The 18,505-nt window shown below is 33.9% G+C and overlaps 1 protein-coding gene across 1 annotated transcript; it reads left to right on the plus strand.

Annotated features, from left to right (window-relative positions):
- Positions 1-7,669: 7,669 nt before the first annotated feature.
- Positions 7,670-17,861, plus strand: LOC104106525 (probable inactive purple acid phosphatase 27). The gene is made up of 12 exons (XM_009615093.4): positions 7,670-8,028; positions 8,630-8,721; positions 8,896-8,965; positions 9,055-9,177; positions 9,567-9,659; positions 9,837-9,966; positions 11,018-11,099; positions 11,199-11,331; positions 15,302-15,507; positions 15,598-15,723; positions 16,320-16,629; positions 17,464-17,861. Exons 1-12 carry the CDS (start codon positions 7,855-7,857, stop codon positions 17,767-17,769), a joined length of 1,845 nt encoding a protein of 614 aa, XP_009613388.1. The 5' UTR covers positions 7,670-7,854; the 3' UTR covers positions 17,770-17,861.
- Positions 17,862-18,505: the final 644 nt, after the last annotated feature.

Raw genomic sequence — 18,505 nt, forward strand, 5'->3', positions numbered from 1 at the left:
GCCTTCTTGTTTTTCTTCTTCGTCGTAAGGCTCAAAGACATGTAGCTCTTGGTCTCCACTTGGGCCATACATAATTTCATATCATGAGCACGAGTTGTTAGTTCTTCAAATATTTTAGGCTTTATGCCTTGTAAGATGTAGCGAAGACCCCAATGCATGCCTTGAATGCACATGTCGATACCGGAAGTTTCGCTAAGGCGATCTTTGCAGTTGAGGCTTAAGCTCCTCCAACGGTCGATGAAGTCAATAACTGGCTCATCCTTTCGTTGATGAGCATTTATAAGTTTGATCATGCTTACTATGCGTCTTGTGCTATAGAAACGATTAAGAAACTCGTGGTCTAACTGCTCCTAACTATCGATTGAATCATATTCGAGATCTGTGTACCAATCGAATACATTACCTTTGAGATATCGAACAAACTGTTTGACAAGATAATTGCCATAGGTTCCAACATTGTTGCAAGTTTCAACAAAGTGTGCTATATGTTGTCTCGGGTTTCCCTTGCCATCGAATTGTTGCAACTTAGGAGGTTGATAACCAACATTCATCTTCAAGTTATCGATTCTTTGCGTGTACGGCTTTGCATATGTGAGAGATAATTTGGACGACTCAGGCTTATCTTTGATAGCCTCCATGATGAAGTCCTTTAATTTCTCAACGGGAATCAGACCTTCAGCGAAGACTTGAATCTCCTTGGTTGTCATTGCTTGCTTTTCGGAGGAGTCTTCTTTCTCTTATGATCTTTGAAGATTTAAAGGTGTTTGTGTGGATTCTCCCTCTACTATGCTATCCAATGTATTTGTTAACTTTGAAAGTTTAGCATCTTGATCTCCCATGCGCTTTGACAAGCCTTCGACTGCTTTCACCAAATTTGCAAGTTGTTCTTCTATGGTAGAAGCTTCACTAACCATTGCTTGCATGATCGACGTAGAGGATGAAGAATAATATAGATTTTTATTAAGATAGAGTTCAGAGGTCACATTAATTAAGGCTAGAGTAAATCCAGCACTCAAGTCATCATCATCGGCTTGCATGAAGGGTTTCTTGGACTTAGATAAACTAAGTTGGGCAAGAACCTTTTCAATCCTTTCGGCTACATCGTTCCATTTTTGAGTCGCGCTTGTAGAGGATCTTGTTCCTTTTGATGATGAAGATCCGATAATAGGGCTTGATGTGGATGACGCTTGAAGTGTTTGTTGTTCTAAAGAGCTTGCTTTGCTCCTTGTAACTGGCTCAAAGCTTTCAAAGGTAGCATCGAGTATACTTTATACATCAGCATAGAACTTAGAATTAGCAGCCTTAATAGAAGTTGATCTGGAGTTGATTTTTTGTGAAGCCATTTCGATATTCTTGAACTTTGGTGATTGAAAAGTTGAGATGAGAGGTAGATATTGTCCCACCGGGCGTGCTAGAATTTGTAGACAGTAAATTTGCGTCAAGAAAATAAAATCGAGATCGGAAATATTGCAACAATTGTAGTATTGGATTTCAAATAATTTGAGTGTACAATCTCTATGATTCCTCTGATTCTACTTTTCCAATATAAATTCAAGGGCCTTTGAACTTGATCTTGAACCTATATTTGTTGTCACGAACAATGGTCTTAAATTCAACTAGCACGAACTTTGATTTGAAATCGTACTCCTTGAATCTTGATTTGTTCTTCGTTCTTGAGCTTGAGCTTGATTGCTTGAACTTGAACTTGATTTGTTCTTCGTTCTTGAGCTTGAACTTGATTTGTGCTTCGTTCTCGAGCTTGGACCTGATTGCTTGAACTTGAACTTGATTACTTGAAGCTTGAAACTTGTGGAGGAATTTGCAGTATTTGATCCACGAGCTCTTTCTTGCTTCTTGTTATAACTTCTGGTCCTTTTTCTAGGTTATGAAGACCCCTATTTATAGTTGTGGGAGGGAGGAGTTATGATAAGAACAAACTCTATCCGACCAATCAGATTGAAGAGTGACAAGGTCACATTTGATTAGTCAGAACATGTCAATTGCACGCGTGGCGCGGTTTCATTAGCCCTTTAATTTGACTTGACTATATTTGAATTTTTACCACCTTCTACTATGTAAATATTTTTAGAAATTTAATATATATTTTTTTAGATTTGTTACATTTTTTTAATATAGGGTAAGAATTAAAAATAATTTAAAAGGTCAAATTATTACTATTAGTATTTTTTTTATCTTTAATTTAAAATAAAATAAATTAAAAAAATCGAAATATTTAAATATTGTTTTTAATTTTTTGATGGGAATAAAATAATAAAAAATAAAAAGTATGGAATAAAAAATTAAAAGTAAAAGTAGGTGGAAATTATTTTTTTTTTAAAGTTAAAAAAAGTGAAAAATTAAAAAAAATAAAAGTAAAAGAATGTTGAAATTTAAAAAAATGAAAAGTAAAAGAAAGATGAAATTAAAAAATAAAAGTAAAGGTAGCTGAATATTTTTTTTAAAAAAAGTAAAGGAAAGTGGAAATTTTAAAAAAAAAGTAAAATATGTGAAAATTAAAAAAAAGAAAAGTAAAATAAGTGGAAAAAAAAGTAAAGTAAAAAAAGTAGGAAATTAAAAAATAAAATTAAAGGAAAGTGGGGAATTATTTTGTTTTTAAAAAATAAGAAAAATGGGAAGTGGGAATTCTTTTTAATTAAAAAATAATAAAATAATTAAAAAATTCTGAAAAAATTCCGAATTTCTTTTCTATAAATAGAAGAGAAATGTGAGGAGGAGAAGGAAAAAAAAGGAAAGAAGAGAGGAGGGAATTGAGAGAAATTATTTTTTCTTCTTCTACGCTAAGAGAATTTCTACTTGTGTCATTCTTTCTTCGTCTTTCTTTCGAAAAATCCAGCAATTCATCACCCAAAACAAGTTTATAAATAATAATGTAAATTATCCCTTAAAAGCTATATGCTTAATTATGTTTCTGGAAATATGATATTCAAACTTGCTTTAAAGTTGGGAAGATTTGGACCCTAATAAGTTTGGGCTTCAATTGTTGGGCTATATGGTATTGGTATATGATGGTTTATTTATTCAAACATCTAAAATTATACACTTCTTCCACAAGTAATTCCATAATTCATGACCTCATAATAATCTCAAAATTTAGGAAGAATAATGAACATCGTTAGAGTGCATTAGGCGCGCTTTTAATTAGTTTATCGCGATTATGTATATGTTCGCATTGCATAATTGTGATTTTCAAAATTAAAACCTAAGTATGTGTTCGCGCAATTTTGGTCAAAACAATCTTAATATAATAAAATGCTATTAATTGTGTACACGCGCGTGATATGATTTTGGCACAATAAACAAAACTGATTCATACATGTGATTCGTTTCAAAGATAATTCCATATTTTAATAGTTAAAAGCGGATAGATAAAACATGGAAACCAATAAATTATAATTTATCCAAAATTAATTCAAGCCAGATGTAGTCAATAAAGCGACCGTGCTAGAACCACGGGACTCGGAAAATGCCTTACACCTTCTCCTCGGTCAACAAAATTTCTTACCCGGACATTATTTTTGCAGACCAATAATAATAGAGTCAAACCTTTCTTTGACTAGGGATTCAAATAAAAGGTGACTTGGAACACCCAAAAAATTAATTTCAAGTGGCGACTCTGTAAATAAAATAATCTCTATTCAAATTTGTCACTTTAATTGAAAAAACTCTTTAACCCATAATAATCCATAATACATATCTTTTTGGGGTATAGAAGGGGTGTGACACTTTTTTTGGGAACTTAGTTGTACAGTGTACAAGCTTTTTGATCAGTCTTTTGAAAAAATAACTCCACTTTTTCTTAATACTCCAAAATTATGAAAATATATTTATAGTTTTAACAATATGTTATATTTTAATTAAATTAAAATAAGATCAAAATCATAATTTTTTTTTTTACAACCGCACAGAAGAGTGGTCAAATTGACTAGTTGATATTTACAAAGGTAGGTAGATCTAGGTTGATTGACATTACTGGTAATGGACAACTTGGTGTCGTAACTATATTAAGATTGTTGGACTTCAAATCAATATGAAATTGTCGGATTGTCTTCAAAATAACTAGGACAAACTAAAAAATAGCGAGATTTACAAGTGATAATTGAAAAATAGCCAGAGTTTCAAAAGTAATCAAAATTTAGCTACTTTTCATGTAAAGATAAATCTGAACGAAAACACTGTTCAAAATCCGAAAAATATTCCAGCATAATATACTGGAGTTCGAATATTTTACATGTGAACTTCCAGCATAATATAGTGTCCATCATAATATGCTAGAAATTCATACACAAGTGCACCAATCTCTAGTATATTATGCCGGAACTTTTCGTGTTGCAGCAAAATAATGACTATTTTTCAATGATTTTGCAAACGCTAGCTATTTTTTGATTACCACTCCGAAAACTGGCTAACCCGTGCTATTTTCACAAATAACTAAGTGTGTTGTATTTTCCTTTGCAATGGGCTTTTATTTCCTACTACAATTTGGGACCAATAAACAGTAAAAAAATTTCTCTACCAACTTAAAAAAGAGTCAGGATGTACAATTATTGCCACTGTATGTTAGAGTTTAACTTATATAATATATTGATAGTGTAAAAAATATTATCTTACTTCAAAGCGAGCTACGTCTAAGTTTTATAGCAAGAATGGACCGGTAATCTAAAAAATATGGTAAATGGCCAATTACAACCGATAAACTACATCGATAGTGTGGGAAACTTTGATAGTGTCGACCTATATAATTGAAATCATGTGTTCTTATTATTCAGTTGTTAGGTTAATACAAGTAAGATACATAACTAATTGTATCATTAACACAAAAGAATGATAACTACAGTTTAAGCTAGTCCATATGTCAATCTTTATTTTAAGGCTTATACATAGTTGATCCCCAATTTATAAGCAAATCTCTCTTACATCCCCAATTTCACGGACAATCTTTTGCACATCAAACATTTTCCTAGTGTGTTTAATTCATTCTTTTTTTATGCTTGATTGTTTTTCGTATAAATTCATTATACACGCCAATCGACATATGTCATAACTCAAGGGGAAAAAGAATGACTTAAGTTACATCCAAATTGACAACATTAAAAAAAATAGGAAAAAATTCATCTTCCCGACCCTCACCTTTCGTCATCTTCTCCACCATTGTCACACTATCACCGGCCCTTCCTCCGTAATCACTTTTCTCCCCTCCTTCAATCTATCTCTCCAAACCTTTTGATGTATGAAAGATTGTTCGTGAAATTGAAGTGTGTCTATTTACCAATAAATTGAGGGGTTAACTATATATTAAACCTAAAATTTAGCATGAAAGCTAATTTGGGATAAAGTAATTGCAACCATTACGGATGAGATAAAAATGCAAATGAATGAAAAAAGAAGAGTAATGAATAAATTTTGGGAAAGGACTAAAATAGAACATAGAAGATTAACCAATATTGTTGCACTCAAGGCTTCAATGTTATAGTCTAACGGCCAATAAAACGAAATGAAAATTATTGAAAATTAAGATCTAAATTTCAGCATGGGCAAAAAGAATCAATAAGGGGTTGTTTGGTTCGAAAATAAGTTATACATGGATTATTAATACAAAAATTAATAATACAAGAAGTAATAATATGTGCATAGACTATGAATTTACTATATCCTTGGATACTTTGCTTTCATAGGCTTCTAGGAAAAGACAAAGATAAATTTATCCTTTTGATGTTTTATCTCATACATGAATTAGTTATTCCATGTCAATAGTGATATAAAGGTATACCAAAATTACCAAAATTAATGTATAATTTTATATAAGGATTAATTATACATAGATATTCTACTAATAATGATACACTTTAGCTTTTAATATCAGTATCTTTATTAGCAAAGAAAAGAAAGGACTACGCATGAATAGGAAATATATACTACCAAATATGGAATAACATTTACAACTCCTTTATACTATGATTATTTCTTCTTATATGCTGTACCAAACGAAGTGTAAGTGATTTATTTCTCTCTGTTATGTGTTGATGAGCAGAGTAACAACATGTAGTTGGTGAAACAACAATTAAGTTGTTAACAAATTAATATGAACACAGACCTCATCAATTAAAATAAAAATTAATAGAGCAATGTTACATATTCATGTCAATCATCGCGGGTGTTCAAACCGAATCGGAAAACTGCACCAAACCGAAAAGTCAAACCAAACTGATTAAAAAACCTGACTAGGTTTAGTTTGATTTGGTTTGATATTGAGTAAAAAAAATCTGAATCAAACCGACATATAAATATATAATTTTTATATATTTTTTTAAGACTTTATATTGATTTTTTTAAAATGTAAAAATATTCGAGATCCTCTCATGAGATGTAATTAATATTTAATAGAATTATAAAGTGCATTTATTTTTATTTATTATAAATAATGGGTTGTATCACTTTCTTATTAAGTGTTACTGAAATGCGTCAATCATCTCTTTATTCTTCCATATTCATATATCAAGATTTCTTATATCTTTTTCGAATTTGATTTAGAATTAAATAGAATATATTATTATTTAGGTATCATCTTGATTTTTATGTTTAATTATCAAATTCGGATAACCTTGAAAGCATACATTAACAAAAAAATTAATGTTATATAACTAAGAAAATAACTATCATGTGTTACTAAGAAAATTCTCCCATAAGAATATTTTAATAGATCATATGTTATTCAATTTTTAAATTTTCACTAAATATATTACAACAACAACACCAACTCAGTATACAATCCCACTAGTGGGGTCTGGGGAGGGTAGTGTGTACGCAGACCTTACCCCTACCCTGGGGTAGAGAGGCTGTTTCCAATAGACCCTCGGCATTCTTTCCTCCAGGAACTCCTCACCTTGCTCATGGGATGACTCGAACTTACAAATATATTTATTACTAAATATATTTACTTATTAAAACTTTATTTATTACTTTAACAAAGTAAAATTGAAAAATATTCATGTAATAAAAAAATCTAAAATTCTGAAAAATCCGATAAAACCGAATCAATCCAAGTTTGATTTGGTTTTAACCCGTACACCCTAATTTTCACTACCATTAGTCCACCACTCAAATTTCCGTCCTTCACTTGGACAAAGTAAATTACAATCACACAGCTGCCAATGAGTGTGAGCGAGAGGGTCATCGCCTTTGGCCGGACTTTTCCAGCTTGTTTGGATGTTTGTTACCTATTTTATTATATCGTGATGCTACTTTAAATATAATGTTCGTTTTGTTTGTTACTTAAATATTATTATATCGTATCATTAAATATAATATTGTCGTGAAGTAACTATAAAAATTGATAATTTTTGGAACGACATATTTGGTGTGATGACATCATTACTTTGCCCTTTTCTTTCATCTTGAACATCCTTATTATTCAAAAAAACCTTTATCTTACTTTTTATAAAATAATTATATTATGTATACTATTTTTTTTAAATAATATTATAAATTTATCAAACAACAATGCAATAGATTATGAAAAGACGTGACAACAATTCAAACAAGCTGTTCATTTGAGATCTCAAAATTCACCATAGAAAATCATACACAACTCCAAAGAGTGTGTACCAAGTTAAGACTTAAATTTAGAAAGCCAAAAATTGAAGTCTTTGGTGGACATACTTAAGTGGACTTCCATGATTGGAATATTTCTTGGAATCTTCACGCAAAAGCCGGCGACTTTTGCTAAAACCTCTGAAGTCCTAGGTTCCTACTCCTAATCTTGACTAACTCTCTTGGATTCCTGATAAGTAAAGGGAAGTATTTGTTTCACTCTCTGTGTACCAATTGAGTGAAAAAATGAAGAGTATTCTATGCTTTGCAAAGTTGATTTTTGTATTATTGGGTAGTCTGTATGTTGCTTCAGCTCATAGCGGGGAGCAGCCTTTATCAAATATAGCAATACATAGAGCTACTCTTGCACTTCAGGAGTCGGTCACCGTTAGAGCTTATCCACTAATTCTTGGTGCCAAGGTACTTCTTCTGAATTTATATAGCAAATTCATCCTTTTGTTAAAAAATGTTCTTTTTTCCATTTCGTGATGGGGCTTTGGGTTGGGAATATGAAGCTTTTTACATGGATATTGGGGCGAAATTGAAACATTTATCTTGATAGCTGTAAGTATTCTCTTAGCTTTTACAAGAGATATTAGAAATCAATGTACGTTCCATGTATTCTTGACTCACCACTAGCTTCTTTCTGTTTTGTTCTCACCATATTTATGGACCTTTCTTGCATTATAGCTAGTCTTGCATCGTTCTAGATATTGGAGGAGCTAAAGGGAGCCAAGGGGGTTCAATTGAATCCCCCTTCCAGAAAATTTAACTGTACAAATAGGGTAAACAATTTTTTTGGTTATATATGAACTATTGAATCCCCTTGATATAAGAAAAGATTTTAGTATAGTGGTAAGGAGGGGGGGGGGTCTAAATTTCCTTAGATCACAAGTTCAAATCCTAGGTGTGATACTCTAGTTTTTTTTTAATCCCCTTGTATGAATTTCTGGCTCTGCCGCTGATTTTAGAAATGTCTGGATACTCTTTGTAAGCTATGATATATTCGTTAACATGACAGGGTGGTGACACTGAATGGGTAACAGTGGATATTGAGCACCCCAAGCCATCTCATGATGACTGGGTTGCAGTTTTCTCTCCAGCAAAATTCAAGTATGTTCATTTTTGTATTATCTCTACTTCCTAAATGCCTTTAGTAGTCTTAAGCTCTAGCATCCTAATTTATAGTAAGTTCATCTTTGAACTTATGGCAGACTAGTCTTTTTAAATTTGCTGCTTGATAATAGATCTTCCAGTAACGAGTTGATGTGTCCTTTTGCATCTCAGTGGATCCACATGTTATTTTGAAAACGATCCCAGAGAACAGGTTCCATATATTTGTACAGCACCAATTAAGGTTAGTATAGTTCACGCATATTCGTAAGAACTGAAAGCAATTAGGAGATGTGTTTGCATTTTCTAACCAAAATAATGTGTTTGCCGCAGTACAACTTTGCAAATTTCTCCAATTCTGGTTACGTGAAAACAGGAAAAACTTCTCTGAAGTTCCAATTAATCAATCAGCGGGCAGATTTCTCCTTTGCATTGTTTACCGGGGGGTTGTCAAATGTCTGTAAACCAACTGACCTCTATGCTTCATTTTTTCTTCCTTTTTCCTTTTCGCTCCCACACCAAATTGCTTTGCACTTTAGGTTTATAGAAGTTACATGCAAAAATAACATTAGGATTCACTTTTTTGGCTTACATTTAAAGGCTTACATTACTCATCTATATGTTCTTATCATATAGTATTTGATTTCTAGATATATCTGTTGAAAAAAACCTCCATACAACTCAGCATTCAAATTCCAAAATACACATCATCCAGCAAGCGCTGCATACCAGTGCTGTAGATGATAATTTGATCCGTCACAAGTCTACAAACAAAATAGCTGCTCAAATGCTTGCTAGTTTTAGTATTTTTGTCAAGTTAACTAAATATAAGCTATTTGTTGCAGCCAAAGCTGGTGGCAGTTTCAAATTCCATATCATTTGCAAATCCTAAAGCACCACTTTATCCACGGCTTGCTTTGGGGAAGTCATGGAATGAAGTAAGTTGGTGCTAATCCTAGTTTATTTCTCTACTATAGAGGAAGGGACATCATCCTCGCCCTGTTGTGCTATTCCATCATTTGGCTCGATATGTGCACTAGCCATGTCTGCGTGATATATATCTTCATGTTTTCTTGTATGTGATGTAATCTTCATGTTTTATTCTGTTTCCATAGATGACAGTGACCTGGACAAGTGGCTATGATATAGACGAAGCTGTTCCTTTCATTGAGTGGGGTCGGAAGGGTGATCCTCAACATCGCTCACCAGCAGGAACATTGACATTTGATAGAAACACCATGTGTGGTATGTTACAATTTTAATGACAGCATTCCTCATGTAGCATCGTATAAATCTTGGAAAGTGAAATTGATCAAGTTATCAATCACAAACTTTAAGATTCACCATGTGTCTTGCTAATTTTAGGAAGCAGTGACGCTAAAATTGGTTGTCTACGTTTATGCTTCCATATGTATTTCCAAGAGGGTAAAGCAAGTTATTGAGAACTTAAAAACATGATGATTGTTAAAGAAATGAACCTTGGTCCCAACTCAACCCTTCATTTCTTTATCATTAGGACCAAGGTTCATTTTTTTTATCAATGATCAAGAGGTATGTGTTGAAGAACACCAAATGGTAACAATCAATCTCACACATTTCTCTTTTTCTGGGAGCAACAGAGTGGCTTCATTGGACCTGAGTAGCCTTTTTATTTTAAAGTTATGCTTCAACCTTAAGAAAATGAGGGAAAGAAAATAAGTATCGTACCTACAAATTATTTAAGGAAGACAACTATGGTTTGCGCTCAGGTGCTTCCCTGTTCTGTAATAATCATTGCAAACTCTGACTGAGATAAAAGTGAGTTGCGCTATTTTTGGCCTGCAGCTTCTGTTGTAGACATTTTTAAGCATGTGCAAAAATTTACACATTTTTTTTTTATCAAACTAACACTTTTCGAGTTTGAATTTTATGATTTGTGCATATGCTCTTCCAGTTTCTAACACTAAAACTAGCATAGAGCTCTGTCCCCTATTATTCTTAAGCGACTGATGCTGCATGTGGTTATGGTGGTAACTATATAAGACAGATTATTGGAGTCTAGTCCATCTTCAGTGAAGGGTGTTAGCAGAGGTCGTCAATGAATGCTGGACGTTAGAATTTCTATGCAGACACTCCAAAGGGTTGAGAAATCATGATATTTAAGCTTAATTGAGGCAAAGAACCAATTCCGGCAATCATTGAATAAGCTCTAAATTCCAGTTTAACCAACTGTTTCATTTAATCTGTGCTCCATTGTTAGCAAAACCAGTGAGATATATCAGTCTGCAAGTAATACTTATCTCATGTGCACTTTCAGGTTCGCCTGCTCGTACAGTTGGTTGGCGTGATCCAGGGTTCATACACACTAGCTTCATGAAGGATTTGTGGCCAAACAACTTGTAAGTTTGTAGTACAATTTGTGTTGCCTCAGGAATAGAACTTTGACTTGAGACAATGTTCATGTATATTTCTGTTGGATTAAACAACAAATTTGTCAGGTACACATACAAGATGGGTCACATATTATCAAATGGTTCCTATGTTTGGAGTAAGATGTATTCCTTTAGATCTTCCCCATATCCAGGACAGAACTCGTTGCAACGGGTTATAATTTTTGGAGACATGGGAAAGGTAACATCAAGTACTAATACTGAAAAATTAGAGAATCCGTCTCTCATCCATTCTTCTCTTCTTGGATAGAGTGCCAAAAATAGAATCAGAGTTACAAGGTTCCGAAATCAGTTTCTTTACCTCAAACTAAGGATTGCGCGAAGTTATAGGCTAACATCTCATTTTCTGTAGGATACAGCAGAGACAATTTCTCTGGAATTTCAAGTTGGACAAAGTGAAATATGAAATACGTGAAAAGTTTTTCTGAAAGGAAAAAAGCATTGTTTTTTGTAGAATATGTATTTCCAAATGAACTTGAAATCAAAGAAACTTGTGATGAGATTGTTGAACATTCTTACTTACAATTGCGAGTAAATCATTCACCATGTCCCGAAAGGTCATTTAAATTGTTATAGTGGGAGTACTAGTTTTATGTCCATTGAATTATTACCTTTCCTACTCTGAATATGATAATTCACCTACATTCTGATGTTAGCAAAGGAGTTCAAATGTGGGTCCTATATAAAGGTGACAAACGGGTGGGCCGGGCCGGGCCGGTCTGGGTCGAGAAAAATAGTGATCGGCCGGTCACCAATCCGGGCCGGGTTCCAGGTTTTACAAACTGGGATTAACGGGTCCGGCCTCATCCGGTCAAAAATTGAACCGGAACGGTTCCGGGCCTAAGGGGCCGGGCCGGGTTTATGTTTTTTTTTTGTACAAGTAAAGTTAAAATATAAAACAAAAAAATAATCTTATAAAAAGAGTGTTTGAATAAAGGATGCAAAGACTTTCAAATTCTTATATTTGAATATTTCATTAAGAATTTAAGATAATATAATACAACGAAGATGGAAAAAAATTGCACTTATAATTTGCAAGTTCTTTTTTTATTTCAAACTTGCAAATTAAAGTTTACATTTAACAACAACTAAATTAACGAAAAAAGAGTAAATTCAAAGTTTAATTATTAAATATAAATCTAGAACTTCAAAGGTTTTGCATTGCCTTAGTAAGTTCTTCATAATCAATATGAACTTCTTGGCCATCTTCTGGAGTGTTAAATTCAGATGGGTGACCATGTTTTAATATATCTCCAAGTTCCTCATCTTCTGGTTTATCAACATCTTCACGTCCTTGATTTTTTCGTTCCGATCTAATTCAATCTCTGAAACATATCTTTAAATAAGGGATTATAAATCCTTTGACTATACATAGTCAGATATGATGAAGAAGCAAAAGAAAAAGGTAGACAACCCAAAGCAATCATTTTTGCTAACTCCTCACGATCCTTCATTTTATCACATTTTATAAGTACTCCAGTACTAGGGTTTAGAGTTCCTTGATTTTCATCTAAATCAGAGCCCCATTCTATAGGATGAGTAATTTTCAAATGTCTACTAAGTGTTCCAGTCCCCCCTAAACTTCCTCCAGTCTTATGTTTAAAATCATCTTTACAAAGTTTGCATCTAACTCTATCAGAATTCTCTATTTCGTCAAAATATTTCCAAACTTTACTTCTTTTCCTCCGATTAGTAGTCGGGGCCACATGTGGTCTACTACTAGTGCCACGACCACCACCCCTGCTACCAACTCCAACACTACTAGGTGTAAGTGGTGTCTCATCTTCAATTTCTAATTCATTATCTTCTATACCGAAATCTTCCTGTAATTGTTCATAATCTATATTATTATTAGATAATGTTTCAGAAACATGTGTAGAGTCATTTAAATTACTACTAGATGTTGAAGTAGTACCTCTTTTTCTATTTTCCCGATTACCCCGATTAGCAACCTTATTACAAACTCTTTTTGCAACATTAAATATATTGTGAAAATTTAACTACTAACAAAAATTAAATATGCAAATAAAATAGTAAATAAGAGAAAGAGTTGGAGGGAGTGCACCGAATTCCGCAATAAGTTGAACACTTGATAATTTTCGCAACTCCAATGTTACCACAAAGAAACGCCAATTGTTCAAAGTTCAAACTTCAAATAATATGATAAATTAAATTCCAAAAAAAATGAGAACCAAATACTTGATTGCAATTTAGGTGAAGAATGAGAGAATGACAATTGAGATTTGAGTTTGAGAAATGAGAGATGAGTGAAGAAATGAAGAAGAGGGGGTGTATTTATAGTTTTTCAAAGGGCTAAATTAGTAATTACTGAAAGTGTTATTTTTAAAAACAATTGCCCAAAATAGGGCCATTCTTGCAATAATTTCGTTGGGCAACGGTCAAATTTGAAGTTGACTGTTGCCAACGGTCAAATCCATTTTTAAAAAAAATAATTCAGAAATAGCCGTTGAACCGGTCCGGGCCAGTCCGGTTAACCGGTTCAACAACTATTTTCTTATACCGGTTTCGACCGGTCCGGTTAACCGGAATTTTTTTATACGGACCAACCTCCCTAACCCAGCCCACCCGCCCCCCTAACTACCGGGTCTGGCCGGAAACGGATCAACCCGGCCCGTTAAACAGGTTTAGTCTTATATGACAGCTTGATTCTGCAGATTCGTGCGATTAATGTGAGACATGTCTTATACTCTGTTTTAAAAGGCGTTTATGGGACGAGCCCCGGGGCGAGGCGTACCAAAAACGCCCCGGGGCGTACGCCCGAGCATTCGGGGCGCGTTTTTTTTAGTAAGAAGTAAACCTTAGAGACTTCTTCAAATTAAAACAAAATTTGTTGAATTAGTCCTTCATATAATACCCAAATTCTTAAAAGTCAGTTTGGTAATTACTCAAAAGGTTTAAAAATGAACTCAAAAGTATTAAATTTAAAAGTAAAGACCTTTTTTATTGATTTAAGCCCTAATTCATGGTTTTTCCAATTTTTTATCTTGTCCGCTAGTCTGCTAATATCTCCCAAAAGCAACGAATATTTAATTTTTTTTACAAATACAAAGAGAACTATATTCTTTTTCATAGCAGCAAATTCAAAGTTCAAATTGCAAGTTAATCATCCTTTTTGTTCCTCCATATAGAAAACTTTATTCTTTGACTCAAATTAATTGTGCTTGTAAGTAACGTATAATAGATTGTTTTGATTAGTTTTTTATGGGGATGGAGCACACATATATATAGTTTTATTCAATATTTATGCAATTTTACCTGTTTATAAATATTTACTGTCATAATATTATTTTATAAAATATTAAAAACTAAATACCTATGGGGCTTACGCCCCGCTGAGGCATATGTAAAACGCCTCGCCTTACGCCCACGCCTTTTAAAACATTGGTCTTATAGGCATTGATTTAAGCATCACATTACTAGGTTATTACTAAATTTGTTTTTAGGAGCAGTATAGTAATTGCATATAGTTCGAGTTATTAAGACGTATGTGAGTAACTTGAGCAACAAAATTTTCATTTACTATCATATCATATATATTGAGTTCAAACTATCATTCATGATCATATTTCCTTTCTTTAGAATGTGTATGATCTGATAAACTACAAGTTCTAAGCTTGTGCTACCACTGATCTTATGAGAATGTAAGGCCACTCCATGTGGCATCAGTCATTTATTTTTAAATCTTTGGTAACTGATATAATTGGTATGATGGCCAAAGACTAAGCTTGTATTTTCTCCTTTGCTGAGCACTTACATCCAGTTTGGAATTATTTGCTAGTAGGCTACCTCTCACTGATGTAATCTGAATGTTGTGGTAATCTTTCATAGATCCCCTTTGCTTACTGTCAGGTCAGGCCCTTCTAGTGTACCCTTTGCATTTTGAAAAAGCTTCACTCTTTTCCTGAGAACTTGAAATCACTAACCATTGACTAACTTAAAGAGTGTGTTTCATCGAATGGTTGTGGTAGATATCTTGAGATGCTTTATGTGGATTATTTTTGTAGTAGTTCATTTTGAGCAGAAAACGGACTTTACAGAATCTCGTGCGTTCATCTTCCTTGAACCTTGCTTCAATAAAGTTTTTGTCAATGTGCAAATCAGAAAATATTAAACTCTATAGTGATTTTCAGGCTGAGCGTGATGGTTCAAATGAGTATAGTAATTATCAACCGGGCTCACTCAATACAACAGACCAACTCATCAAGGATCTAAAAAACATTGACATAGTTTTTCATATAGGAGACATTACGTATGCCAATGGATATATATCACAATGGGACCAATTTACTGCACAAGTGGAACCTATTGCATCAACTGTACCCTATATGATTGCAAGGTTCGTGTCCTCAACAATGTTGTGTGTTATTAAGCTTCACCTGTTACTTTTCATTTATTTCTTTTTCTATGAAATATGAACTCCTTGCAGTGGTAATCATGAGCGTGATTGCCCTGGAACTGGCTCCTTCTATGAGGGTAATGATTCTGGTGGAGAATGTGGAGTGCTAGCTCAAACCATGTTTTATGTTCCCGCGGATAATAGAGCTAAGTTTTGGTAATAAACTATTCTCTATCATTCATTATATTTGACATGAAAGTCTGGGCAATCAGTTGTTTAGAGTCCTCTCCCTCTCCCCACAACACACACACACACACAATAAGAAAAGAAAGAATCAGGTTCTGCTGTGACAAGTAAAAGGAATTTTCATGCTTAAAAAGGGTGGGTAACCTTTCTCTATTGAACAAAAAAAGGACTTGAAAGATTGTTTAAGTGCTTGTACTGAAGACTAGCTTGTACCTGTGCACATTTTTCCAATTGAAGATCTTGGTTGGTTTTAATTTGTCCAGTCTCCATAGTGAAAGAAGAAGAATTCATTGTTTTTTTTCTGTTGATATTTTTCACTACTTTAGAAGTTATGAAAAAGAAAAAAAAAACTTTAGAAGTTATGGACAAAGATGTTGAAGCTTGTCCCTTAAAAAATAAATCAAGATATTCAATTTGGGATGTGGAAGCGAGAGATGATCAAGTTACATTCGTAAAGAAAGCTTACTTGCAGCATGTGTGTTGAAAGCGCTTGAATCATTTATATTAGAACACTCTTTTCCGTCAACTTCTGACATTTTGCTATGACTTATGTATCCTAACTGTAGGTATTCAACAGATTATGGCATGTTTCACTTTTGCATAGCAGACAGCGAGCATGATTGGAGAGAGGGATCTGACCAATATAAATTTATTGAACATTGTCTTGCATCAGTAGACAGACAGAAGCAGCCTTGGCTGATATTTTCTGCTCATCGGGTTCTTGGTTACTCTTCTGACAAATGGTATGGCATAGGTGGTTCATTTGAGGAGCCCATGGGAAGAGAGAGCTTGCAGAAGCTTTGGCAGAAATATAAAGTGGATATTGCATTTTATGGTCATGTTCATAACTATGAAAGAACTTGTCCCATTTACCAGGTAAGCATTGCTCCTTATCTTTTCTAACTTTGAATCATACAATTCGTTTCTGATGTCGAAGCTTACGTCTGAGTTGTATAGACTCAGAACTAGAAATCACATCCATAGTTGGGAAAGTTTATATGGCCGTATTGAAACTGCATTTTACTACTTGTACGTCTCAACATGTTGGAGCATTGGCATCAAGTGAATAAACTTATTGGATAACACTATAATTTGGTTCTCTTTTATAATACAAAGATGGACAAGTATAGCTCCGAGGGTCTCATCTACTATACTAGATAATTAATTTTTAGAAGTGTTCTTTATATTTCCCTTTCTGGAAAGACGGACATTAAAATGAGATAGCTTGAAAAGAATAGATGCAAATACAGTTTATTAGGGAGTTTTGGCTCTCAAGATAGTTCCGTCAGCATTTCACATGACACTTTAATCTTACTTGCATTAAGATAAGAGAGGATACTTCCATCAAAAGAATTAAAAGGAAAAATATGGAACTTTTCCGTTGGTTTCATTTCTATCCAAAACACCTTTGTTTTCTGGCTTCTCTTATTGTTTCCTTCTTTTTCCTTTACCAATAAACCTGTCTTTAGCAAGAACATATGCTGGCAGTAATTCATGCTCTTATTATTCGGTCTTCAAAAATAAAGAAACTAACCGATTAACTTAATAGACAAGGGCATTTTATACCAGGATTGATATGTGGACCTTTCTTAAGTTAAGGCAAAAACATGAAATTTTTTAGAGAACAGCTAGCTGCATGTGATCCATTATCCTTTACTATAACATAAGTCCATTCTCAGTGTTTTAACATTGGACTTTCCTATGATGCAGAACCAATGCGTGAACTCGGAAAGATCACACTATTCTGGTGTTGTCAATGGGACAATCCATGTTGTTGTAGGTGGCGGAGGGAGCCACTTATCAGAATTCAGTCCTGTTAATACCACTTGGAGTCTTTACAAGGATTATGATTGGGGGTTCGTCAAGCTTACAGCCTTTAATCATTCATCGCTTCTTTTTGAATACAAAAAGAGTAGGGATGGTAAAGTCTATGATTCTTTCACCATCTCAAGGAACTATAAAGATGTCTTAGCTTGTGTACATGATGGTTGTGAGGCAACCACTCTTGCTTCTTGAACCGATCTAAATGTACACTGGCGAAATCATTCAGCTATAAGATTTGTTGTAATTTGTTCCGATACAATAAAAGATGCCATAATGGTACACTAGCTTTAGTTTTTAGCACCTTCAAATTTTCATTGCAGCTGGAAAAGATGTTATTTGGGAGTTCCTTTTCGTTTCTTCTTTCTTCAGGATGGTCGCCTCGCTATCCAAATCCATCCATTTTCACTCCCACCACTTGCTGAATACAGTTACCAGCGTTGATGTGATGGTTTAACAATAAAATGAATCAGCTACCCGCTATTGTGCATTAGACGCAGCTATCTCACTTAACTTGTTAATATCCTCCCATGATATTTTTTTTTGGGGGGGGGGGGGGGGGGGGACGAAGAGAGTGTTGGAGTTGTTCATAACGAACAATATGATTTCCAAAATATTCTGTTGTAGAATAATATGCCAAAGTATTAACCAAGAGAGCATCGTGCATTTCTTCTTTACCACTGTTTTTACCTTCAAGACTGCATGCACTTAACTTTTGAGCCAGTTTTAACAATATCACGTTCAAAGTATTAACTGTTTGACACCAAAGATAAGTTCAGCTGTGTCTCTGCGACTCTGCATTCAGAAGCTTAGGATTTTCAGAGGTCTCCCCTCCTTAATCTTCTTTTGTAAAAGCTTAGTTGCCCAAATTAAGAAGAAAGAGTAGATGAGATGAGGGGGGAGAGATCTAAATTTCAGCAGGGGAAGAACC

Source organism: Nicotiana tomentosiformis, chromosome 8 (genome assembly GCF_000390325.3).
Source record: "Nicotiana tomentosiformis chromosome 8, ASM39032v3, whole genome shotgun sequence".
In the NCBI taxonomy this organism is placed as follows: domain Eukaryota; kingdom Viridiplantae; phylum Streptophyta; class Magnoliopsida; order Solanales; family Solanaceae; genus Nicotiana; species Nicotiana tomentosiformis.